This window comes from Colias philodice, chromosome 10, assembly GCF_061535455.1.
Source record: "Colias philodice isolate Cphi_HAF_F1 chromosome 10, ilColPhil1 Martin Lab GWU primary, whole genome shotgun sequence".
Taxonomy (NCBI): Eukaryota; Metazoa; Arthropoda; class Insecta; order Lepidoptera; family Pieridae; genus Colias; species Colias philodice.
The window spans coordinates 11,287,370-11,314,125 of NC_143095.1; the positions used below are offsets into that span (position 1 = coordinate 11,287,370).

Here is a 26,756-nt window from a genome sequence, read left to right on the forward strand (position 1 = left end):
TTCAAGGAATATAATAGAAAAGAATTATCGAAATCGGTTCAGCCGTTCACACGTGATGCCGTGACAACGCGAAACGGGTGCGGACCCGCCGCCTTTATAGCTCCCGCCGCGAAGCGCGTCGAACGCGGCAACTGATACACAAAAATAATCCTTATGGCATGATTCTGTAATTCACGCGCGATGACTTATAGCGTATTTTATGTATAACTTTGGTGTTTCTACACCGATTTACATGATTCTTTTACTATAACCTGCCCAGGAGTATGAAGAATAATTGTGCCAAATTTGGTTAAAATCCGTCGTGTAGTTTTTGTTTCTATAACGAATATACAGACAGACAGATAGACAGACAGACAGACAAAAATTTTACTGATTGCATTTTTGGCATCAGTAGCGATCCCTTATCACCCCTTCATAGTTTTTTTTTAAATATATTTCATGTACAGAATTGGCCTCTACAGATTTATTATAAGTATAGATTTATACTATACCTATCGCGTCTATAATATCTATAATCTATAATATCTAGATTCGGACCAGGCTATGTTTAGTGTATTATTGTGTACCTACATGATTATAAATTTATAATAATTATAAGTGCGTATGCTTAGTGCGTATGTATTATATTCTGAGCCGCCTGCCACACAATAAAATAATATATGCTATCTGAAGCTATGAAGAATTTGGAATCGAATGTAGCTGAATTCAGTATTACACAAAATTTAAATTTATCTAGATTCTCATTAATTATTATACCTAAATAGGTACCTATATCATCCTGATATAGGTACTATCATCATCATGATATACTGATGATATACCGATGGATGAATTGTTGAATTAAAATATGTAATGTTAACCATGAATACGCAACTTCTTATTCAAAAATTAATAAAGAAATTAGAATTAAAGTTATTGTCCGTGGTTTTCTTCAAGGCTAATCCAAAGGCACAACTAGAGCACAACTTTTAAAATTTACTAATAATTTATATATGTTAAGAAAGCCTTTTCTTTGTTGTCTTTACCACACAGCCCAATTAATAACACCGGACTTCACCAATAAAAAAAAGATATTTTCCAAATTTTGATTCAAAAATCATTTATTAAGTAAAGCGCCATCTGTACAAATTGTATTGAACTAATGTAATTGGTTATTTTAATAGCTCAAACAAAACAAATGCTTCAACATTCTCTCCCTAGATGGCAGTAAACTATAAATTAAAAAATATTTTGTGTTGATCTGTGAAAGATGTTTTCCCTCACTTTTCCCTAGACTGTTTCTGTTTATCAGCGTTTGTAAAAATTCCACAAATATATAAATAATATAAAGATCAAAACAAGCGAAAACGGGTACAGCCAAATATTTTCTATGATTATATCGTTACAAACGATCAGCAATAGATTTTAAGGGACTAGATTAAAAAAGCACAAGTATTTAAAAAAACATTTATTCTCTCAGTCATTTGTTTAAAAAACACATTGGGCAATAACTTCGTACAAAAATTAATCTTATTACTATCTTGAATACAAACTAAAGAAACTATAAGCTGTAACTGAACATTTTAAATAAATTGTTAGGTAATTTTAAACATACAATAACAATGCGATCAAAGTCTATGTTCAATACATAAACCTATTTTAATTGCTTATTATGTATGCTTTACAAATACAATGATGAGTTACATTAGATTAGAAACCTTTTTATCTGAAACAATATGGATAGTTGCAACTAAAAAAAAATTATTTACAGGACCATAAAGTTTAAAAGTTCCAGGCCTAAACTTATTGCTTTAAAATTTGCATACAATGTTAGGACGATACTAATCTATTTGAACCATTGAGGTAATATGTACTACGTATTTGAACTACATATATAATTGAATTAAAAGAAGCGCTTGTACGCGATTGTTCCGAGCCAAGCTAAGACCCCACACCCCGATATGACGCCGATAGATGTGCCTGCAATGGCCCCCGTACTCATGCCCTTCTCCGCCCTAGAAAAGAAAATTATATTAAAATATGTACTTGAGAGGTGTCAATGGACAGGATGGAACGAACTTACTAAACTAACTGGCTTGCTTTCTATGAGAGAGAGAGAAAGACAGAGAAATACGCGCACGTCGCACGGCACGGCTATAGAAATAAATATCGTTACTTACAACTTTTGGGCTTAATTCCATCTTGCCCCCTTTCGCAACGCGTGATAAGGAACTTCATTCCAAAAAAATGTGTGTAATAATTATAAGTTTACTTTTGTAACCGACTTTTTAAATGAGGTTATATTATGTTCCAATATAGACTTGTTTTTATTGGCCAGTACTGATTGGATAGTTTAGTTACTTACTTTATTTCAGCTGCATCACCACCTTCACCCTGTAATAAATAAAAAAATATGTTTATAAGACTATAAATTTATAAATAATAGAAAAAATTCGATCACGAGGCGGGACTCGAACCCGCATCCTTACGCGCCATTCCGGGGCGGATGCCTGAAAAACTCAGCCACTCGTGACTAGGCCATGCACCCGGGTTTTTTGATGATCTTGAGAACCGGGTCTCAATAATATGAAACTATATATGAATATGAATTGGTCCGTGAGAGCAATCTAGGCCCGTACATAGTATCAGCGTAGTTGAACTTGGACCCCGTCCGATTAGGGCCCTTCTGGCCTCCTCCACTCAAGCGACAGCCCAAGCCGAGGTTCGAGATCCCCGTCAAGGCGGGACGCCCTTGTGCATGTCGCTACCAGGGTGAACCTTCAGTTCACCCCCGCGTCCGCGTTAAAATGTAGAAGCCCTTCTGGCTAACATTGAGAGACACCACACAAAAAAAAAAAAAATGAACTTGGACAGTACAAGCGCGTCACAGAGGCGAATGCGAAGAGATGTATCAATGTATTTTCGTATTCTATATTCTATTTTTAAGCGATAAAAGCAATAAAATTGGAAATAATAGTGTTGATATGTTTCTCGAATCTTAAGTTCTCGTCAAAAATTATACCTAAATTTCGAGCCTCGGGTACCTACTCGGTCAATTTTTCTGTCTTTAATTACTAAATTTATGTCATATTAATTAATTTTATTTATTATATTTGGATTACCTAAAATCAATCGACAATCAATCAACGGCGAATTATTGCCATTCTAACCTCTTTTATATATTCTGTGGTTCAGACCATGTATTAATTTCCTTTAAATCAGAATTTTAGTATGTTTGTATGTAACGGGAAACGACTCATGGGCCCATTCTAAAACGACAGATTTAATTCAAATTTTGTACACTTGGATTGGTGATTATACAATAATTTCATGAGTTTGTACGTGATTTTACTTTTTTCTACTATAATATTAACTATATTTAAATAATGTTTATAAAAACTGCGTAAATATATTTACCTTTGTAGTTGTTTCAGGAGTAGTTGGACCAGAAGGTGGCTGGTTTGCTGGTTTTTCAGTTCCCACAGGTGTTTTTGAGCTGTAATTTTTTTTTTATTTATTTATTAGAAATACCAACGTTTGTTTACATTGTTTCATTAATTATTAATTACAGACTTATTGTATTCTTCTAAATGTAACAAACAATTATAGGTATTCACAACATGCAAATATAAATTACACAAACTGACAATTTTTAATTGTAAACTCAACAGCGAGAAGAGAAAAAACAACATTACATTATAAAGAGAACAAAGGAAAATGTATATAATAAAAACAATAAATAGTTGCGTCTCATTACTAACACATAACTATAATAAATTGCTATTTTGGTGTTAGAACATAAGGCTAAGAACATAATATAATTTTTAATAACTATGACTACATGCTATCCATTAAGCTTACATACAAACAATTTACGAACAGTTCGGAGAGAGGTATTATTAATATCAATGATATCACCATATTTAGTAAGTATCAATTAGTTTACAATATAAAAATGCTTTCGAATTTATAAAAAGGATAATAATTAAGCTGAAGAGTTTGTTTGTTTGATCGAATAGCAGAAACTATAGGTTCTCATTGCAAAAATATTTTGTGTTGGATATTCAATTCGTTGAGAAGAAATAATTGCTCAGTTGCTCAAGCATCACGCAACCACCGATAGGATCAGAAATGTCGGGAACATATTATAGATACATAGATATAAGATCCCACTGCAGGATTACTTCGTTCATAGTTTTTTTGATGAAACCAAAATTTAAATTATGTATATTTATAATTAGGAGAATATACATCGACTAGATTTCCAGTCAAAAGGAGAATGACCACGGGTGGTATCGGTAAAGTTTTAGTTGTGCCACGTATTCGAGATATTGTTAATTCCTATTTGTATTTATAATGATCATATTTATCACTATTAATCCATCAGTCCCCGGAATCACAGACACAATAGAAAATCTATTGTGTCGCGCCCCGATCGGGGCGCTCGGTGGTCAATGGGGTCGTAATTATTATACCGAATAAATAGAAATAAAAGTAAAAGTTTTTGTTTTGAAACATATATCTATCTATTTTGCAATATTGCTTGCAGTGTTGCTACTCTCGTATATTGAAAATACATACAATAACAAATTTATTTTAAACTCGGTGTGCCTCGCGGTTACACTCACAGACGAACCCGCGGGAATAATCAAGTAACTAAATCATCCAAATCTGCCCCGTAATTTTTTTGTGAAAGAGTAATAAACATCAATCGTTACAAATTTTCACTTTAATAATATTAGTAGTATGCACATTAAATTTATTTAAAACTAGCGGTCCGCCCCGGCTTCGCCCGTGGTACATATTTACGTTTTCTCTACATAAGAACCATCCTCGTACTTCGAGGAATATAATAAAAAAAGAATTATCTAAATCGGCTCAGCCGTTCACACGTGATGCTGTGACAACGCGAAACGGGTTTCATTTTTATATATATAGAATATAGATTATTACTCATATATTTTATACTAGACATCCGCCCGCAGCTTCGCCCGCATTTTCAAAAAAAACCCGCATCCGCAGTTCTTTTTCCTGTGGGATTTCCGGGATAAAAAGCATATGTCTTATTCTGGATTTTCAGCGACCTACATACCAAATTTCATTGTAATCGGTTCAGTAATATTTGCGTGAAAGAATAACAAACATCCATCATCACAAACTTTCGCATTTATAATATTAGTCGTCGTTGGCCTATTAAATCTATGGTAGATTATATATGCAGTTACATTTTAATTACGAAGTTAAAATTCTATTAATGCAGCAATTTAGTACATACTTAAGTTAATTTAATTAATTGTAATATGAGTTATTTTATTATTGTTATAATTTAGGGCAGCGTCGTTCATGGCTGAAGAGCCCGATTCTGGAGCGACAAGAGCGCCCACAACTCCTGCACTTATATGTTGATGATGTGACTGGTGATAAATTATTTAATCTAGTCCGACGATCACGCAGAGCATCGAACCAACTGCGATCGTGTGCCTTACAACCCTCATGAACTAGACTACGCCAAGATGTTCGGTTTTGGGCGAGCTTTTCCCAGTCTGGGGGGTTGATTTTGAACGTAGACATGTCACGTTTCACACGGTCTTTAAAACGCAGCAAAGGTCTTCCGATGCCTCTTTTAGCATGTGCAACTGCACCAAGCATTACTTGCCTCGGCAATCGGGAAGGATCCATGCGGTGGACATGTCCTAGCCAACGCAACCGACGCTGCTTAAGCAGGGCTCTAAGACTGGGCAACTGTGCAATCTCTGGGACTTTTTCATTAGTTATTCGGTCCTTCCATGTTATACGAAGAATACTACGCAGACAGCGCATGTTGAATGCATTCAACCGATAATATTAGTAGGATGCAATAAATTGTTATGAACCACTCACTTTTTATCTGTCCCTCTTTCAGTGGTCGGAATATTCTGAAAATAAAAAAAAATATAAAATAGTGACACAGAATAAATAAAGTATAGGTACGATCACAAACTTGACTAAAAAATAACTCACTTGAGAAACAGTATTTTAAAAACTCTCATTAAGTTCATCCATATATATTATTATTTTAAAAGGACAGATTTAATTCAAATTTTGTACACTTGGATTGGTGATTATAGAATAATTTCATGAGTTTGTACGTGATTTTACTTTTTTCTACTATAATATTAACTATATTTAAATAATGTTTATAAAAACTGCGTAAATATATTTACCTTTGTAGTTGTTTCAGGAGTAGTTGGACCAGAAGGTGGCTGGTTTGCTGGTTTTTCAGTTGTCACAGGTGTTTTTTGCCTGTAATAAGTATCAATTAGTTTACAATATAAAAATGCTTTCGAATTTATAAAAGGATAATAGTTAAGCTGAATTCTCACTTCAAAACTTATGCACTCCTATTTTCGTACTTGAATTAAATCACTTTTATAACAACAAATTAATAAATTACAACCGCGCAAACGTGTACATCTAACGACGGTCTGGGGGGAAGAGAACAAAGAGTACTTTAATAATACGGGAAGAGAATCATCCAAATCTGTCCCCTAATTTTGAAGTGAAAACTTCTTTAGCGGCGTTGGGTATAGGTAATCTTAAACTCGCGTCAGGACACGTGGCCTGATCGAAAAAGCGTAAGACGGATTTTTTTTTAGCCCTTATATTCCATGCGTAAGACGGATACCATTCCAAAATATCAAACATGCTGAACGTTAATAATCAAGTTTTCACTTCTGCCGGCACTCCCAGAGTGCAACCCGTCTTTTTTTTTGTGAAAGAGTCATCATCATCATCATCATCATGATGATGATGATGACTCTGCGAAACGGGTTTCATTTTTATATATCTATACATATAATAAATCTGTAGAAGGGTCAATTCTGTACATTGAAAATATTGAAAAAATAAATAGCAGGGGGTGTTACTGGATCGATACCAAGCCCAAATATGTGATTAAAAAATTTTTTGTCTGTCTGTCTGTCTGTCTGTCTGTCTGTATGTGAAGACATCACGTGAAAACTAACGGTTCGATTTCGATGAAACTTGGTATAATTATACCTTATTATCCTGGGCGTAAAATAGGATACTTTTTATCCTGAAAAAATACGTAGAAAAAAAATAATCTTAATTTTTCAGTTTTATCCATAGACGTTGTTCTGTAGAACAGCGAACACACGTTGGGTATTATTATAGGCCTAGCCGTATTTGAGTCCAATAGATATTACTCAAAATGGAGAAATAAACCATCCACGCGAAGACCGACATCCGCGCGGACGGAGTCGCGGGCGGAAGCTAGTATAGAATACTAGCGGTCCGACCCGGCTTCGCCCGTGGTACATAATATTTACGTTTTCTCTACATAAGAACCATACTCGTACTTCAAGGAATATAATAAAAAAAGAATTATCGAAATCGGTTCAGCCGTTCTCGAGTTATGCGCTTACCAACACATTTTGCGATTCATTTTTATATATAAGACTAGCGGTCCGCCCCGGCTTCGCCCGTGGGACATGTTTACGTTTTCTCTACATAAGAACCATCCTCGTAGTTCAAGGAATATAATAAAAAAAGAATTATCGAAATCGGTTCAGCCGTTCTCGAGTTATGCGCTTACCAACACATTTTGCGATTCATTTTTATATTATAAGATAAGATAAGATATATAGAATATTACTCATATATTTTATACTAGACATCCTGAAAGGCTGGAAATGATGATGAAAGAGTAACAAACATCAATCGTTACAAATTTTCACTTTAATAATATTAGTAGTATGCACATTTATTTAAAACTAGCGGTCCGCCCCGGCTTCGCCCGTGGTACATATTTACGTTTTCTCTACATAAGAACCATCCTCGTACTTCGAGGAATATAACAAAAAAAGAATTATCTAAATCGGCTCGGCCGTTCACACGTGATTCTGTGACAACGCGAAACGGGTTTCATTTTTATATATCTATACATATAATAAATCTGTAGAAGGGTCAATTCTGTACATTGAAAATATTGAAAAAATAAATAGCAGGGGGTGTTACTGGATCGATACCAAGCCCAAATATGTGATTAAAAAATTTTTTGTCTGTCTGTCTGTCTGTCTGTCTGTCTGTATGTGAAGACATCACGTGAAAACTAACGGTTCGATTTCGATGAAACTTGGTATAATTATACCTTATTATCCTGGGCGTAAAATAGGATACTTTTTATCCTGAAAAAATACGTAGAAAAAAAATAATCTTAATTTTTCAGTTTTATCCATAGACGTTGTTCTGTAGAACAGCGAACACACGTTGGGTATTATTATAGGCCTAGCCGTATTTGAGTCCAATAGATATTACTCAAAATGGAGAAATAAACCATCCACGCGAAGACCGACATCCGCGCGGACGGAGTCGCGGGCGGAAGCTAGTATAGAATACTAGCGGTCCGACCCGGCTTCGCCCGTGGTACATAATATTTACGTTTTCTCTACATAAGAACCATACTCGTACTTCAAGGAATATAATAAAAAAAGAATTATCGAAATCGGTTCAGCCGTTCTCGAGTTATGCGCTTACCAACACATTTTGCGATTCATTTTTATATATAAGAAGACTAGCGGTCCGCCCCGGCTTCGCCCGTGGGACATGTTTACGTTTTCTCTACATAAGAACCATCCTCGTAGTTCAAGGAATATAATAAAAAAAGAATTATCGAAATCGGTTCAGCCGTTCTCGAGTTATGCGCTTACCAACACATTTTGCGATTCATTTTTATATTATAAGATAAGATAAGATATATAGAATATTACTCATATATTTTATACTAGACATCCGCCCGCGGCTTCGCCCGCATTTTCAAAGAAAATCCCGCACCCGCAGTTCTCTTTCCTGTGGGATTTCCGGGATAAAACGCATATGTCTTATTCTGGATTTTCAGCGACCTACATACCAAATTTCATTGTAATCGGTTCAGTAATATTTGCGTGGAAGAATAACAAACATCCATCATCATAAACTTTCGCATATATAATATTAGTAGGATGCAATAAATTGTTATGAACCACTCACTTTTCATCTGTCCCTCTTTCAGTGGTCGGAATAATCTGAAAATAAAAAAAAATATAAATTAGTGACACAGAATAAATAAAGTATAGGTACGATCACAAACTTGACTAACAAATAACTCACTTGAGAAACAGTATTTTAAAAACTCTCATTAAGTTCATCCATATATATTATTTAAAAGGACAGATTTAATTCAAATTTTGTACACTTGGATTGGTGATTATAGAATAATTTCATGAGTTTGTACGTGATTTTACTTTTTTCTACTATAATATTAACTATATTTAAATAATGTTTATAAAAACTGCGTAAATATATTTACCTTTGTAGTTGTTTCAGGAGTAGTTGGACCAGAAGGTGGCTGGTTTGCTGGTTTTTCAGTTGTCACCGGTGGTTTTGGCCTGTAATAAGTATCAATTAGTTTACAATATAAAAATGCTTTCGAATTTATAAAAGGATAATACATATATAAGCTGAAGAGTTTGTTTGTTTGATCGAATAGCAGAAACTATAGGTTCTCATTGCAAAAATATTTTGTGTTGGATATTAAATTCATTGAGAAGAAATAATTGCTCAGTTGCTCAAGCATCACGCAACCACCGATAGGATCAGAAATGTCGGGAACATATTATAGATATAAATAGATATAAGATCCCACTGCAGGATTACTTCGTTCATAGTTTTTTTGATGAAACCAAAATTTAAATTATGTATATTTATAATTAGGAGAATATATATCGACTAGATTTCCAGTCAAAAGGAGAATGACCACGGGTGGTATCGGTAAAATTTTAGTTGTGCCACGTATTCGAGATATTGTTAATTCCTATTTGTATTTATAATGATCATAATAATCACTATTAAGTCGTAATTATCTATACTAATATTATAAAGAGGAAAAGTTTGTAATTATGTAAGTATGTATGTATGTATGTATGTATGGTTTTCACGCATAAACTACTGGACCGATTTCAAAAATTCTTTCACCATTAGAAAGCTGCATCTTCACTGAGCAACATAGGCTATATTGCATTTTCAAAAAAATTAGAGATCCTTACCAAAAATGCAATAATGTAACCCAAGGTGTAAGAAATTCCTTAATAAAAATGCTGTCATCGCGTGCGCTGCGGAATCTATTGAAGATAGAACAAAAAAATGTTCTACGGTATTATAGAATGGATCAATATCTACAAGAAAGTCCGCAATACCATATGTCCATCTTCAGTAGTTATGTTACTACAACAACTTTTTTACGTTTTCAAAGTAAATAGAAGTGCCGACAGTAATCAAACCATGTTATCCATACACATATATTAATCCTTATCCCATTAAATGATGTTTTATTATAGACTGTTTCAATACCAGCAAAATACTTTTTAAATAAAAAAAATTGGATATTCCATTCAAAAGATATAACGAATTTTTAAAAGTGTCAATCTACAGAAAATAGTAGGTATAATGAGCAGGCGTAGTGCGGGACGGGGTGAAGGTGATTTTCATGTGATTAAAAATTAAACCTATAGTCCGACCTATAGTAGACTTTTCACTGTCACGATATCGCTATCTATGCGGGTGAAACCGCAGGGCATTGCTAGTACCGAATAAATAGAAATAAAAGTAAAAGTTTTTGTTTTGAAACATATATCTATCTCTCTTGCAATATTGCTTGCAGTGTTGCTACTCTCGTATATTGAAGTACATACAATAACAATACCAGAATCTGATGGCATATTTATATTTAAAAAAAAGACGTGTGGCACTCGGGGACTGCCGCGGTAAAGCTATTGTATAGCGTGCCTTTCCGCGCCCGTCGGAGGGGGGAGCGTTGAGCGTTGAGGTTTTTTCGTTACGGAATTTCTGGATTCGGTCCCCGCGCTCAAGGCCCGCGATAGAAGCTATGCAATAGCTTAAAAATAAAAGATTTTTATGTGGCAACTTTATTTGACAACTATCAAATTGGTTGTCAAATTATTTGTCTTTTTCGCAGTTGTTAAATAATTTTTTGGATTTTGTCTTCAAAATCTTCGAAAATGTCGAAAAAGCCGCTGTGATCACAAGCAGGAGTGTATAGAAAAATATTCGATGAAGAAGGGTCAAACACATCACAATTTTAAATTTTGAAGCGCGTGGAAGATTTTATTGGCAAATTGGACTTACCCGTTTTGATACTTTAAATTAAAAATATTATAAGTAGGTAACTACATATAATATTGTTTGTGGATTGCAATTTAATTTTCTTATTACAGGAGTTTCCAATGTGGCTATTCGTCAAGTCCAAGCTGTCCAAGTCAATTTTATAATGTGTGTATCTGGTAATACTTATGAAAATAAACATAAATTTATTTTATTTTATAAAAAAATTATAAACAATCGAATTACATCCATATTTTCACATGGCATAATGATAATGATATATACAAGAGGTCTTCAGCGCAGAAATGGCCTAGCCAACATTTTGCTTATTTCTAAGTTATATGCATAAACATATTCGAACTTCATATTTCTACAGTGCAAAAATGGCCTATCCATAATTTTCCACGCACATAATAGATGGAACCAGGTAAAATGTTTTTGCATAACTAATTACTTCATTAACTAGAGTGTAAAAGTGGCCTAACCCCGAAATTTTTAAGATTGATCATAAATTTTTAGTTTGTGGACATTCCTACATGTCATGTGACCAAGATTTTGGTCTTGTACAAAAACAGAAGCGGTATTTTAAAAAAAATTATGTACCTGAAGTATAGAAACAAGTTATTTTAGCTGCCCGAAAAACTAAACCCTTTGAAATAATTTCTATGACCAAAGATACTTTTTTCTCAAGCAAATCATTAGAATAAAACACTACTTACCGCAAACTTTGTGCAGACAAAGGTAAAGTAGAATGGCTAAAGATGCAATGGTTAATGTTTTGTCAAATGCATCCTTTTAAACTATTTTAAATACTCAAATAATGATGAGGTTACATTTCGAGAGACTGACCTTAAAGAGGAACTCTATTACTATTGAAAATCTTGAAACTTTATATATCCTGCTAATCATGCAATTTGTGAAAAGCAGAAGAAAGCTTTAACTGAACTACTGAATTACATTCCTCCTTGTCATCACGACTTTTACAACAATTTGAAGACACCCGGAACAGAGGCAGATGACATTTTTGTGGATTAACAATCTGATGAATAAAATTTTCTAAGTTTTAAATTTAGGAATTTTACTTTTCTGAACTGAACATAAAGATATTTTAAGGAATTTAGATTTTTATTTTTGGCCTATGCTTATAAAAACTATCGTAAAACATAGTGCAAAGGTGGCCTAACCCACAAAAATATTTTAAATATTAAGTTTTTATTACAAAAATTTATGCCATTACAAAGGCATTTTAGTTTAAACAATAAATACAAGTAAATTATTTAAATTTACGATAAAATTTTTAATTAATATCATATTCTGAATTCTCATTTAATTATGTAAGTATGTCAATTTCTCAATAGATACTAATTATCAATACCTTAGGCCACTTTTGCGCTGACGGCCTGATTAATATAGGTATGTGTAAATACTTAATATGCTTTATCTATATAAAAGTAATATGGTATATTGTACATGTAAGTATGTACCTACATAATATTATGTGGATATATCATTATCAAGTACAGTATGTAATGTGACTATATGATATTGAGGACAAAATAAAAAATAAGCAGTATCAAGATCGTTCAGTCCATTTTCCCTAGGGTTGCACACTCAAAATTTTGATTTCCCTAATTGCCATCAGATTCTGGTTTACCTATACTCATTTATTTTAAACTCGGTGTGCCGCGCGGTTGCACTCACAGACGAACCCGCGGGAATAATCAAGTAACTAAATCATCCAAATCTGTCCCGTATTTTTTTTGTGAAAGAGTAACAAACATCAATCGTTACAAATTTTCACTTTAATAATATTAGTAGTATGCACATTAAATTTATTTAAAACTAGCGGTCCGCCCCGGCTTCGCCCGTGGTACATATTTACGTTTTCTCTACATAAGAACCATCCTCGTACTTCGAGGAATATAATAAAAAAAGAATTATCTAAATCGGCTCAGCCGTTCACACGTGATGCTGTGACAACGCGAAACGGGTTTCATTTTTATATAATATATAGAATATAGATTATTACTCATATATTTTATACTAGACATCCGCCCGCGGCTTCGCCCGCATTTTCAAAGAAAACCCCGCACCCGCAGTTCTTTTTCCTGTGGGATTTCCGGGATAAAAAGCATATGTCTTATTCTGGATTTTCAGCGACCTACATACCATCGGTTCAGTAATATTTGCGTGAAAGAATAACAAACATCCATCATCACAAACTTTCGCATATATAATATTAGTAGGATGCAATAAATTGTTATGAACCACTCACTTTTCATCTGTCCCTCTTTCAGTGGTCGAAATAATCTGAAAAAAAGAAATATAAATTAGTGACACAGAATAAATAAAGTATCGGTTCGATCACAAACTTGACTAAAAAATAACTCACTTGAGACACAGTATTTTAAAAACTCTCATTAAGTTCATTCATATACATTATATGTAGGTATTATTTTAAAAGGACAGATTTAATTCAAATTTTGTACACTTGGATTGGTGATTATAGAATAATTTCATGAGTTTGTACGTGATTTTACTTTTTTCTACTATAATATTAACTATATTTAAATAATGTTTATAAAAACTGCGTAAATATATTTACCTTTGTAGTTGTTTCAGGAGTAGTTGGACCAGAAGGTGGCTGGTTTGCTGGTTTTTCAGTTGTCACCGGTGGTTTTGGCCTGTAATAAGTATCAATTAGTTTACAATATAAAAATGCTTTCGAATTTATAAAAGGATAATACATATATAAGCTGAAGAGTTTGTTTGTTTGATCGAATAGCAGAAACTATAGGTTCTCATTGCAAAAATATTTTGTGTTGGATATTAAATTCATTGAGAAGAAATAATTGCTCAGTTGCTCAAGCATCACGCAACCACCGATAGGATCAGAAATGTCGGGAACATATTATAGATATAAATAGATATAAGATCCCACTGCAGGATTACTTCGTTCATAGTTTTTTTGATGAAACCAAAATTTAAATTATGTATATTTATAATTAGGAGAATATATATCGACTAGATTTCCAGTCAAAAGGAGAATGACCACGGGTGGTATCGGTAAAATTTTAGTTGTGCCACGTATTCGAGATATTGTTAATTCCTATTTGTATTTATAATGATCATAATAATCACTATTAAGTCGTAATTATCTATACTAATATTATAAAGAGGAAAAGTTTGTAATTATGTAAGTATGTATGTATGTATGTATGTATGGTTTTCACGCATAAACTACTGGACCGATTTCAAAAATTCTTTCACCATTAGAAAGCTGCATCTTCACTGAGCAACATAGGCTATATTGCATTTTCAAAAAAATTAGAGATCCTTACCAAAAATGCAATAATGTAACCCAAGGTGTAAGAAATTCCTTAATAAAAATGCTGTCATCGCGTGCGCTGCGGAATCTATTGAAGATAGAACAAAAAAATGTTCTACGGTATTATAGAATGGATCAATATCTACAAGAAAGTCCGCAATACCATATGTCCATCTTCAGTAGTTATGTTACTACAACAACTTTTTTACGTTTTCAAAGTAAATAGAAGTGCCGACAGTAATCAAACCATGTTATCCATACACATATATTAATCCTTATCCCATTAAATGATGTTTTATTATAGACTGTTTCAATACCAGCAAAATACTTTTTAAATAAAAAAAATTGGATATTCCATTCAAAAGATATAACGAATTTTTAAAAGTGTCAATCTACAGAAAATAGTAGGTATAATGAGCAGGCGTAGTGCGGGACGGGGTGAAGGTGATTTTCATGTGATTAAAAATTAAACCTATAGTCCGACCTATAGTAGACTTTTCACTGTCACGATATCGCTATCTATGCGGGTGAAACCGCAGGGCATTGCTAGTACCGAATAAATAGAAATAAAAGTAAAAGTTTTTGTTTTGAAACATATATCTATCTCTCTTGCAATATTGCTTGCAGTGTTGCTACTCTCGTATATTGAAGTACATACAATAACAATACCAGAATCTGATGGCATATTTATATTTAAAAAAAAGACGTGTGGCACTCGGGGACTGCCGCGGTAAAGCTATTGTATAGCGTGCCTTTCCGCGCCCGTCGGAGGGGGGAGCGTTGAGCGTTGAGGTTTTTTCGTTACGGAATTTCTGGATTCGGTCCCCGCGCTCAAGGCCCGCGATAGAAGCTATGCAATAGCTTAAAAATAAAAGATTTTTATGTGGCAACTTTATTTGACAACTATCAAATTGGTTGTCAAATTATTTGTCTTTTTCGCAGTTGTTAAATAATTTTTTGGATTTTGTCTTCAAAATCTTCGAAAATGTCGAAAAAGCCGCTGTGATCACAAGCAGGAGTGTATAGAAAAATATTCGATGAAGAAGGGTCAAACACATCACAATTTTAAATTTTGAAGCGCGTGGAAGATTTTATTGGCAAATTGGACTTACCCGTTTTGATACTTTAAATTAAAAATATTATAAGTAGGTAACTACATATAATATTGTTTGTGGATTGCAATTTAATTTTCTTATTACAGGAGTTTCCAATGTGGCTATTCGTCAAGTCCAAGCTGTCCAAGTCAATTTTATAATGTGTGTATCTGGTAATACTTATGAAAATAAACATAATTTTATTTTATTTTATAAAAAAATTATAAACAATCGAATTACATCCATATTTTCACATGGCATAATGATAATGATATATACAAGAGGTCTTCAGCGCAGAAATGGCCTAGCCAACATTTTGCTTATTTCTAAGTTATATGCATAAACAATTAAACATATTCGAACTTCATATTTCTACAGTGCAAAAATGGCCTATCCATAATTTTCCACGCACATAATAGATGGAACCAGGTAAAATGTTTTTGCATAACTAATTACTTCATTAACTAGAGTGTAAAAGTGGCCTAACCCCGAAATTTTTAAGATTGATCATAAATTTTTAGTTTGTGGACATTCCTACATGTCATGTGACCAAGATTTTGGTCTTGTACAAAAACAGAAGCGGTATTTTAAAAAAAATTATGTACCTGAAGTATAGAAACAAGTTATTTTAGCTGCCCGAAAAACTAAACCCTTTGAAATAATTTCTATGACCAAAGATACTTTTTTCTCAAGCAAATCATTAGAATAAAACACTACTTACCGCAAACTTTGTGCAGACAAAGGTAAAGTTGAATGGCTAAAGATGCAATGGTTAATGTTTTGTCAAATGCATCCTTTTAAACTATTTTAAATACTCAAATAATGATGAGGTTACATTTCGAGAGACTGACCTTAAAGAGGAACTCTATTACTATTGAAAATCTTGAAACTTTATATATCCTGCTAATCATGCAATTTGTGAAAAGCAGAAGAAAGCTTTAACTGAACTACTGAATTACATTCCTCCTTGTCATCACGACTTTTACAACAATTTGAAGACACCCGGAACAGAGGCAGATGACATTTTTGTGGATTAACAATCTGATGAATAAAATTTTCTAAGTTTTAAATTTAGGAATTTTACTTTTCTGAACTGAACATAAAGATATTTTAAGGAATTTAGATTTTTATTTTTGGCCTATGCTTATAAAAACTATCGTAAAACATAATGCAAAGGTGGCCTAACCCACAAAAATATTTTAAATATTAAGTTTTTATTACAAAAATGTATGCCATTACAAAGGCATTTTAGTTTAAACAATAAATACAAGTAAATAATTTAAATTTACGATAAAAATTTTTATTAATATCATATTCTGAATTCTCATTTAATTATGTAAGTATGTCAATTTCTCAATAGATACTAATTATCAATACCTTAGGCCACTTTTGCGCTGACGGCCTGATTAATATAGGTATGTGTAAATACTTAATATGCTTTATCTATATAAAAGTAATATGGTATATTGTACATGTAAGTATGTACCTACATAATATTATGTGGATATATCATTATCAAGTACAGTATGTAATGTGACTATATGATATTGAGGACAAAATAAAAAATAAGCAGTATCAAGATCGTTCAGTCCATTTTCCCTAGGGTTGCACACTCAAAATTTTGATTTCCCTAATTGCCATCAGATTCTGGTTTACCTATACTCATTTATTTTAAACTCGGTGTGCCGCGCGGTTGCACTCACAGACGAACCCGCGGGAATAATCAAGTAACTAAATCATCCAAATCTGTCCCGTATTTTTTTTGTGAAAGAGTAACAAACATCAATCGTTACAAATTTTCACTTTAATAATATTAGTAGTATGCACATTTATTTAAAACTAGCGGTCCGCCCCGGCTTCGCCCGTGGTACATATTTACGTTTTCTCTACATAAGAACCATCCTCGTAGGTACTTCGAGGAATATAATAAAAAAAGAATTATCTAAATCGGCTCAGCCGTTCACACGTGATGCTGTGACAACGCGAAACGGGTTTCATTTTTATATAATATATAGAATATAGATTATTACTCATATATTTTATACTAGACATCCGCCCGCGGCTTCGCCCGCATTTTCAAAGAAAACCCCGCACCCGCAGTTCTTTTTCCTGTGGGATTTCCGGGATAAAAAGCATATGTCTTATTCTGGATTTTCAGCGACCTACATACCATCGGTTCAGTAATATTTGCGTGAAAGAATAACAAACATCCATCATCACAAATTTTCGCATATATAATATTAGTAGGATGCAATAAATTGTTATGAACCACTCACTTTTCATCTGTCCCTCTTTCAGTGGTCGAAATAATCTGAAAAAAAAAATATAAATTAGTGACACAGAATAAATAAAGTATCGGTTCGATCACAAACTTGACTAAAAAATAACTCACTTGAGACACAGTATTTTAAAAACTCTCATTAAGTTCATTCATATACATTATATGTATTATTATTTTAAAAGGACAGATTTAATTCAAATTTTGTACACTTGGATTGGTGATTAATGATTATAGAATAATTTCATGAGTTTGTACGTGATTTTACTTTTTTCTACTATAATATTAACTATATTTAAATAATGTTTATAAAAACTGCGTAAATATATTTACCTTTGGAAGTGTTTTAAGAGTAGTAATTCGATCAGTAGATTCCGGGTTTTTTTTTAGTTTATCTCCCAGAAGTGTTTTTTCCCTGTAATAAGTATCAATTAGTTTACAATAAAAAAAATGCTTTCGAATTTATAAAAGGATAATAGTTAAGTTTGTTTAAGTTTGTTTGTTTGATCGAATAGCAGAAACCATAGGTTCTCATTGCAAAAATATTTTGTGTTGGATATTCAATTCATTGAGAAGAAATAATTGCTCAGTTGCTCAAGCATCACGCAACCACCGATAGGATCAGAAATGTCGGGAACATATTATAGATAAATAGATATAAGATCCCACTGCAGGATTACTTCGTTCATAGTTTTTTTGATGAAACCAAAATTTAAATTATGTATATTTATAATTAGGAGAATATATATCGACTAGATTTCCAGTCAAAAGGAGAATGACCACGGGTGGTATCGGTAAAATTTTAATGTGTCACGTATTCGAGATAGTATTGTTAATTCCTATTTGTATTTATAATGATCATATTTATCACTATTAAGTCGTAATTATACCGAATAAATAGAAATAAAAGTAAAAGTTTTTGTTTGAAACTATCTCTCTTGCAATATTGTTTGAAACTATCTCTCTTGCAATATCTATCTCTCTTGCAATATTGCTTGCAGTGTTGCTACTCTAGTATATTGAAAATACAACAACATTTACGATGCAATTTAATTCCGTAAATCGATTTGAGGATTTTTTAATAATTGCTGATTTAAAAAAATGTGTAATGCAAATAGTAATAGTATCTCTATAGGATAAATACTTGACAAATCGACCTAAAAATCAATAGCAAGGTGGGTATTTTTAATCATTGCCTAGTAACACGTCAGTGTAATCTGAGCGTAAATATTAATGTCATAGTACCTATCTATTTTAAATGAATGTGTTCGACGTTCGACGTTATTTATTTTAAAATAATGTTTATTACGATTTATTTTTCTCATTAATTACTCATGTATTTACAATAAAATTTAAAATATTACCTATGTAATAATACCTATGTAATAAATGTAAAACTTAACGTTTATCGTTAGTTTAAACTCGATAAAGTATTTCAATTTAAGTATTGTTTTATTGAAGTGAAACTTCTTTATCGGGGTTGGAAAAAATTTAGTGTAACATTTTTTCGTTACGCGTGACATTTTTCCGTTACGCGACATCTTTTTCTTATCCCTACCACGCGTGATTCGACGTATTTCTGTAAAGTTGCATAAAGTAAATTATTTTTTGAAAAATAAGGTCATAAAGAAGTTTCACTTCTTACGTGTGTACACTAGTACACGCACACATTTTTTTTATTGTCGCGAACTGCGGCTTATTTACATAAAAACTTTAATCATATCTAAAAGTACTAACATCAATATTTAAATTGAACTATATTTCATCTTGACACAATAAGTTTGATTGCGATACCAAGTGCCATAGTCACTTGGGCAATCTCCTTTATTCATTTGACTTAATATATAAATACAATAATCACATAAATTTGCTATTTACTTACCCATTATTGTCTTCATTGTTGGGTCTCGCAGTGGCAGAAACCTGAAACAAATTTCAAAGACTTATAGACATTTCTACAATTTATACATATATTCTATTTAGCGTATCTATCAGTTAAAATAACATTAATATATACGAACTATTTGTTGCATACAGTAAGCGACGTTCGAATCGCCCTGAAAATCTTGTAAGATCACGAGATGTAAGGGAAACTAGAGCCTTCGTCTGGTATAATTTAATATTTAAAAAAAAATAGTTTATCAAACCTTACTTTATTCCAACTATATTTTGTTATTTTAAAAGGAGAGATGAAAAATTCTGATTAATTTTAAAATATTCTATTATTGCCGAAAATCTTCAACTAGGAATAGATAGATGATTATTTCTTAGCAATGTACTTACCAAAAATATTGTCAGGACCACTAATTTAAACGACCACATCTTGTGAAACCCCCAGAGGTGTTACTTTACCGGAGTTTCGACTATTTGTGCTAATATTATCGTATGTAAATCCATTTTATATTTTACGTTTCAGTTATCCTTATAAGTAGGGAGTAGGCTGCAGTCGCTATCCTGTTGCATCCTGCTTTCATGGCTTTTTATTATTTTATGGTTTTTAATACACACTATTTTAAGTTAGTATTTTTTAAAGGTGTGACATATAGTTTGTGGTAATTATTTAATTTGCGTTGTGAGTTGTTTGAATAATTACATACGAAAAAAATTACGTTTTAAAAATTTCTTTCATAAGTAATTCATAACAATGTGTTTTGCGTAGTAATGAAAGATTGTTATTTATTTATTTTTTACCAAATACGAGTTGTACTAAATATTTTTATCTACACAAGCCGATGTTCGCGAATTCACTTTATTCAAGTAAGAATTGTTTGTGGACTCTTATTGTTATTTTATGCTTGCCCTGTGTCTACATGAAAGAATTACATACATTAATTAATATAACTTATTTGTGTTTTAAGTAAACTCAAACTCAAACTCAAATATTTATTTATTCAATAAGACTTCTTCTAGAAGCACTTTTGAAACGTCATTACATATTTTTAACATTTACCACCGATTCGGAAAGCAGTATCTACGGAGAAGAACCGGCAAGAAACTCCATAGTTGCTCTTTTAATCATGTCAGTTTTACAATTTAATTTTACAAATACATTATATGTATTATAATAGATAGTAGATTTGTGATTTCCTTTAATGCTAACAAATATTATAATCTAAAATAATCGAAAAAAATATCACTATACATTAGAGATTTGACTCTTCCATGAAATTTGTTTTGTACTGCGTTTTTCCCAATATTTTGATCATGTCATTTCTGTTTAAAATGTTTCTATAAATACATGTACACTTTGTCATAAAACACGACAATTGTGGCGAGCCTTTGTTATCGTTTATTTCCTTCAATGACATATTAAATTGCTAAATTTCTTTTGATTTATTTGTGTTATCTTTTATCAGAAATTTCTCGCGTCTTCTTGTAAAATTCTAACAAGTCTGAAGTAGAAATAATAGTTTAAAAAAACTAAAAGACACGCTTTTAGTTCGGTTTTCTATAAAAAGCGTGTTTTTTATTTTTTTTTAACTATTATTTATTTTATCAAATTAGTGTATTGTCATCGGTCCTCAATAAATCTACAAAGTTTGAACGAAATCTGGCCGTTTAAAGTGGGTCAAAATCGCGCCCAAAGAAGTCGGTTACAAACATACAGGTGAAGCTAATATAAAGCGTGTAATAAAGCGTGTAAAAAACAGTTCTCATAAAGTGATAACATTTTTCATACTTGAGTTTTCATATCCTGACATATTCTACATTTTTCTTAATTTTAATTAACTTATTACTTTTTTAATGGCTTAGCATCAATTCCGGGATAAAACCTATCCTATCTCTCAAGTTCGATCCAACTTGAGAGATAGGATAGGTTTTATCCCGGAAATCCCACGGGAAAGGGAACTATGCGGGGTTTTCTCTGAAAACGCGGGCGAAGCCGCGGGCGGAAAGCTAGTATTAAATATATGTATAACACTATAGTTTATGAATAAAAAATTTCAACGTTAACCAGAAAGGATAAAATTTTCTGCCAACCCGAAATTAAAATTGAAAGAGGGCCCAAATTGTGTACTTCATAAAAAATATGTGGTTTCGGTACCTCCATTTGCATTTGCATTTTCTTCCATCAATTTCTGATTTGACCAATTAATATAGAATTTGAATTGGCATTGCAAGAGCACAGGCGAAGCAGGGGTATACAATTACATAATATTGTTTACTAGCAGTCCGCCCCGGCTTCGCCCGTGGTACATATTTACGTTTTCTCTACATAAGAACCATCCTCGTACTTCAAGGAATATGATAAAAAAAGAATTAACGAAATCGGTTCAGCCGTTCTCAAGTTATGCGCTTAAGAACACATTTTGGGATTCATTTTTATATTATAAGACTATAAAATTTACAGATTTTGTTATTCAAATTTCAATGCGGAATATTTGACAACTTTACGTTAAAAATAATTAATGTTTCCTGTTTCCTCATTAAAATAATCGCAAATAATACCATAGGCCTTATATTTTTACAAATAGTGCGTTTGGAGTTAATTAGCGATTTGATATTATGTATATAAATAAATTTTCCTGTCGCTAATGATCCCAAATATTCTGTAATAAGTTGTAAGTTATAAAATATACATTTATTATTTGCTACCTATATGCTCTAAAATTACCTACCATTCTACTAAAACATTCCTGGAGACCAGGCTATCCATTTGTGAAAACAGAACGAAAATCGTTGCAGTAGTTTTTGAGTTTATCGCGAACAGACAGACGCAATAGATGACTTGTTTTATAATATGTAGTGATAAAATATAATCAGTATGTACCACTTTTGTTAACACTGCATGACCACTGGGCCATAATCTATCAAGCTTGCCAATTGCTTGGTACCTAGATCATATTATGTCGTTGAAAATTTTTTTACTTGCCTTGCTGATAAAGGATCCGCGAGGAATGTTCAATCTACCGAAAATAATAACTATAATATATAATAACTCTTTTGGTTTAATAACAAAAATATATTTTTTATGCATTAAAATGCTATAAAAAAACTATGTGTTAAATAACTCCTTGTTTTCTACAGGATCGCTAAGTCAAACACCAATTATTTTATAGGGAAGACTAACATAACCTAACCTAAGGGTTAGGTTATGTTAGGTGGGTTAAGACCTAACCTAACTCTTTTAGATAATACATGATTTCTAAATGTTCTGCTGAGTTACATAATCCTATACTTCAACCTTATTCTACTTCCTTTTTTCCTCCTAAGATGACTAAATATAATAATATGTACATGTCGTTATAGGTTTCCTGAATTTAATAAAAGACATAGGCGGTATTTTAGCTTCCCTACTAGTACTTCCCTATAGTACACTATAATTAGTATTTTATTATTAAAATGTGTATTCAAATAAATAATAGCTGAAAGTGCTGAAACAGAATCAATACTTAAACATTATCAAGCTGCAGAAAGGTTGTTGATTGGTAAACAATTGAATTAAGTAAGTGTATTTTTTAGTACTGGCTGCTTTTTACGATTTACGATCATTAAAGTTAAAAATAAGTTAAAAAAAGACGTGTGGCACTCGGGGACTGCCGCGGTAAAGCTATATTGCATAGCATGCCTTTAAGCCACACCTCCGTGTCCGTCGGAGTGAGGTTTTTTCGTTACGGAATTTCTCGATTCGGTCCCCGCGCTCAAGGCCCGCGATATGCAATAGCTTAAAAATTAAAATATATAAAAGCGGAGATATCACCTCTTGTTCTTTTGTTCCTCTTCAATATTTTGCACTTTTTATTTTGTATAGAAAAATAGCAAACAGACGAAGTTACTACTCAAAATATTAGTGCCGGGAATTAAAAATTATAATGTCTATATAAAAACTTCCTTCCGCCTACGCCCCTCTGCTGTACCTACGTAATATGTTTTTTGTTGTGTTATTAACACCATAATAAACTTGATATTGATGAATTAATATCCTTCAGTATTTATATCCTGTATAATAATATTCCTTCCTTTCGGTGAAAAATATTTTGTAGTAGAGATATATAATTATAGATGTAGACAGGGAAATCTAGAACCATTTTATAGTTTTCTAGACCCCCAGCAAATTTTTTATTACGAAAAATTTCAACTGTGGAAGCTAATACGTGTACATACGTGCTAATACAAGTTTAAGGTTAAAAAATTTTAAATTTTCATCTTTTTATAAAACAAGCTTTCCGCCCGCGGCTTCGCCCGCGTTTTCAAAGAAAAACCCGCATAGTTCCCGTTCCCGTGGGATTACCGGGATAAAACCTATCCTATGTGTGTTAATCCTACTTACCCTCAATATGTGTGCTTAATTTCATTGTAATCGGTTCAGTAGTATTTGCGTGAAAGTGTAACAAACACACACACACACCAGCCTCACAAACTTTCGCATTTATAATATTACTAGGATCAATTGATGCTTCGTTCTAATGAACTAATCTCACTTCTACGGAAACTATAAGAACCCCTTTCTGACTTTGGAATTAACTTAACTTTCAGGTATCTTTTATTTTTAATCTGTGAAATACATAGTTTATTTATTTTCTTCATTCATTTATGACGTTACAATTATTTATTTATTTTTCCTTCATCTCATATTATTAGCCTGAAAAATACCTAATTGCTTTATACTACTCTTTCGTTTATAAAAACTTATATTACAATGGTGTGATCCAATAAATAATTCATTAAACTAAATAATAAATATATTGATTGAGCACGCTTATCAATTAAAATTACATGTTTCCTCGTTGCCAATTATTACTTTTCATAGCTTTACATTGTATTTCCCATTTCGATAATATTCAGACTTATGTTCAATACCTAAAAGGAAAAATATGCTAATGTCCGCTGTACACGAGTAAACGGTAGAGTAGAGTGGTAGAGTACTAAGTTACTATCCTACTTACTATACTAATGTAGCCACCATTGGTAGAGTAGAGTATGTACTATAAAATTTGGTAGAGTGACTGGCACCGTGGCAGTATGACAGTTACTTACTCTTCTAAAACTGGTAGGGTACTGAGAACTGGTAGAGTAGTATGCTTTCACTCTACCGTGTACTCTACTCGTGTACAGCAGCCATAAGATCCAATAATTTATCACAGGAAAATATTCGACGATGTTTTAAAATATAACCGTCATTCATATGAATCTTAATACTATTATAAAGGCGAAAGTTTGTATGGATGTTTGTTACTCTTTCACGTAAAAACTACTGAACCGATTACAATGAAATTTAGCACACATATAGAGGGTAACTTGAATTAACACATAGGATAGGTTTTATCCCGGAAATCCCACGGGAACGGGAACTATGCGGGTTTTCCTTTGAAAACGCGGGCGAAGCCGCGGGCGGAAATCTAGTTTGACACATTCTTAAAACCTCTCATCATCCATAAATAATTAAATTATTTAATTTTAAAGTGAACAACTCACGAATAATTATTATAATATAACGCTCATGTTGATGATTTTTTATGATTTGGAAGTTTCAAGTTTATTGTACCCTGTCAGTACACACAGGCAAAATTAATTAAAGCAATATTAGCTAACTCTATTTTAAACTTAAAGTTGGACCGATTAAAAGTAGCAAGTGAATTGGATGTCTAATGAGATCTATAACATTTTATAATGTACTAGCGGTCCGCCCCGGCTTCGCCCGTGGTACATATTTCGCAATAAAAGGTAGCCTATGTTCTTTCTCAGGGTCTAAAGATTATCTGTGCCAAATTTCATCAAAATCGGTCCAGTAGTTTATGCGTGAAAACCATACATACATACATACTTACATACATACAAACTTTTCCTCTTTATAATATTAGTATAGACAACAACATTTGTTATTATTGTTAAAAAGTGAAGTCCCGTGTCCCCGTAGTGGGGTAAGGGGCAGATGCATTATTCATACATCTGTTTCACTGATCGATTTTCTTTAGGGACAAGTAGGTGATCAGCCTTCTGTGTCCTGCCAGACCGAGACATTTTTTTTTCTTCGTCTCCACCGGGAATCGGACCCAGGACCCCTCGGTTCTACGCTCAAGCCCCAACCACTGTACCAAGGAGGCGGTCTTGTTAGCACTGTATAATATGGTCTACAAAATATACACTTCCTACTCCAACTTTTCTAAAAGGAGCAGAATTGAAACGGTATCAAAAGCTTTAATTAAATCTTAAAAGATTAGGGGGGAAAATATAAAGGGAAAACAATAAAACCATATTTTAAATTATCGATCTTTAATAAGGTAACAAATTTTGAGTTACATTTCACTTTAAGTAATAAAAAATAAAAATTTACAAGAGAAACTATTAACAAGTGGCAATTTACAAGAAATACACAAAGATGCATTTTGTATAAATAAAAATAAATAAATCAATAAATATGAAAATCAATACCTACATTCAAAAATTTTGGTAAATTTTTACCATGCTAGAGATGCGAGCTATAGATGACAAAAAAAAGAAATCAAGGAAGATTTATCAGTTCATAAAATTGTATCGATTTGGCCATGGTAATAATCCATACTATTAATATTATAAATGCGAAAGTAACTCTGTCTGTCTGTCTGTTACTCAATCACGCCTAAACTACTGAACCAATTTGCATGAAATTTGGTATGGAGATATTTTGATACCCGCCGGGCGAAGCCGAGGCGGACCTCTAGTGTAAAATAATCTCTATTATTCAAATTGAATTGAAAAAGAAAACTAAACGTGAAATGAATATACTGTAGAGGGCAAATTTGAAAAAAATAATATTATTACGTATTTATCTTAAAAGACCCTAATAATTAGATGGAAGAATTATTGTCACTGGAAACTATAGATTATGGAAAATGTCATAGTAAACCCGTTTAAAAAAAATATTGTACTCAAAAAATAGTCACTCTTCTAAATTAGTGTTAAAAATATTTTTACATGGATTAGTGTTAAGAGATGTTTG

General features: G+C 32.5%; 1 protein-coding gene across 1 annotated transcript; it reads right to left on the reverse strand.

The window, feature by feature from the left end:
* Window positions 1-1,432: 1,432 nt before the first annotated feature.
* Window positions 1,433-20,218, reverse strand: LOC149485470 (uncharacterized). The gene is made up of 13 exons (XM_089700252.1): window positions 20,120-20,218; window positions 19,719-19,759; window positions 18,170-18,251; window positions 17,835-17,869; window positions 13,742-13,820; window positions 13,412-13,446; window positions 9,326-9,404; window positions 9,007-9,041; window positions 6,183-6,261; window positions 5,860-5,894; window positions 3,397-3,475; window positions 2,345-2,373; window positions 1,433-1,994 (listed from the first exon to the last, which is right to left on the reverse strand). The coding sequence occupies exons 1-13, from the start codon at window positions 20,156-20,158 to the stop codon at window positions 1,883-1,885; spliced, it is 759 nt and encodes a 252-aa protein (XP_089556378.1). The 5' UTR covers window positions 20,159-20,218; the 3' UTR covers window positions 1,433-1,882.
* Window positions 20,219-26,756: the final 6,538 nt, after the last annotated feature.

Bases quoted from the DNA above. Each gene is read 5' to 3' on its own strand.
- LOC149485470 (XM_089700252.1), bottom strand. From the start codon at position 20,158: ATGTGGTCGTTTAAATTAGTGGTCCTGACAATATTTTTG. The intron at 13,821-17,834 runs GTGAGTGGTTCA...TACTTATTACAG, and splicing joins GAAAGAGGGACAGATGAAAA to GCCAAAACCACCGGTGACAA. The intron at 13,447-13,741 runs GTAAATATATTT...TCTTTTTTTCAG, and splicing joins CTCCTGAAACAACTACAAAG to ATTATTTCGACCACTGAAAG.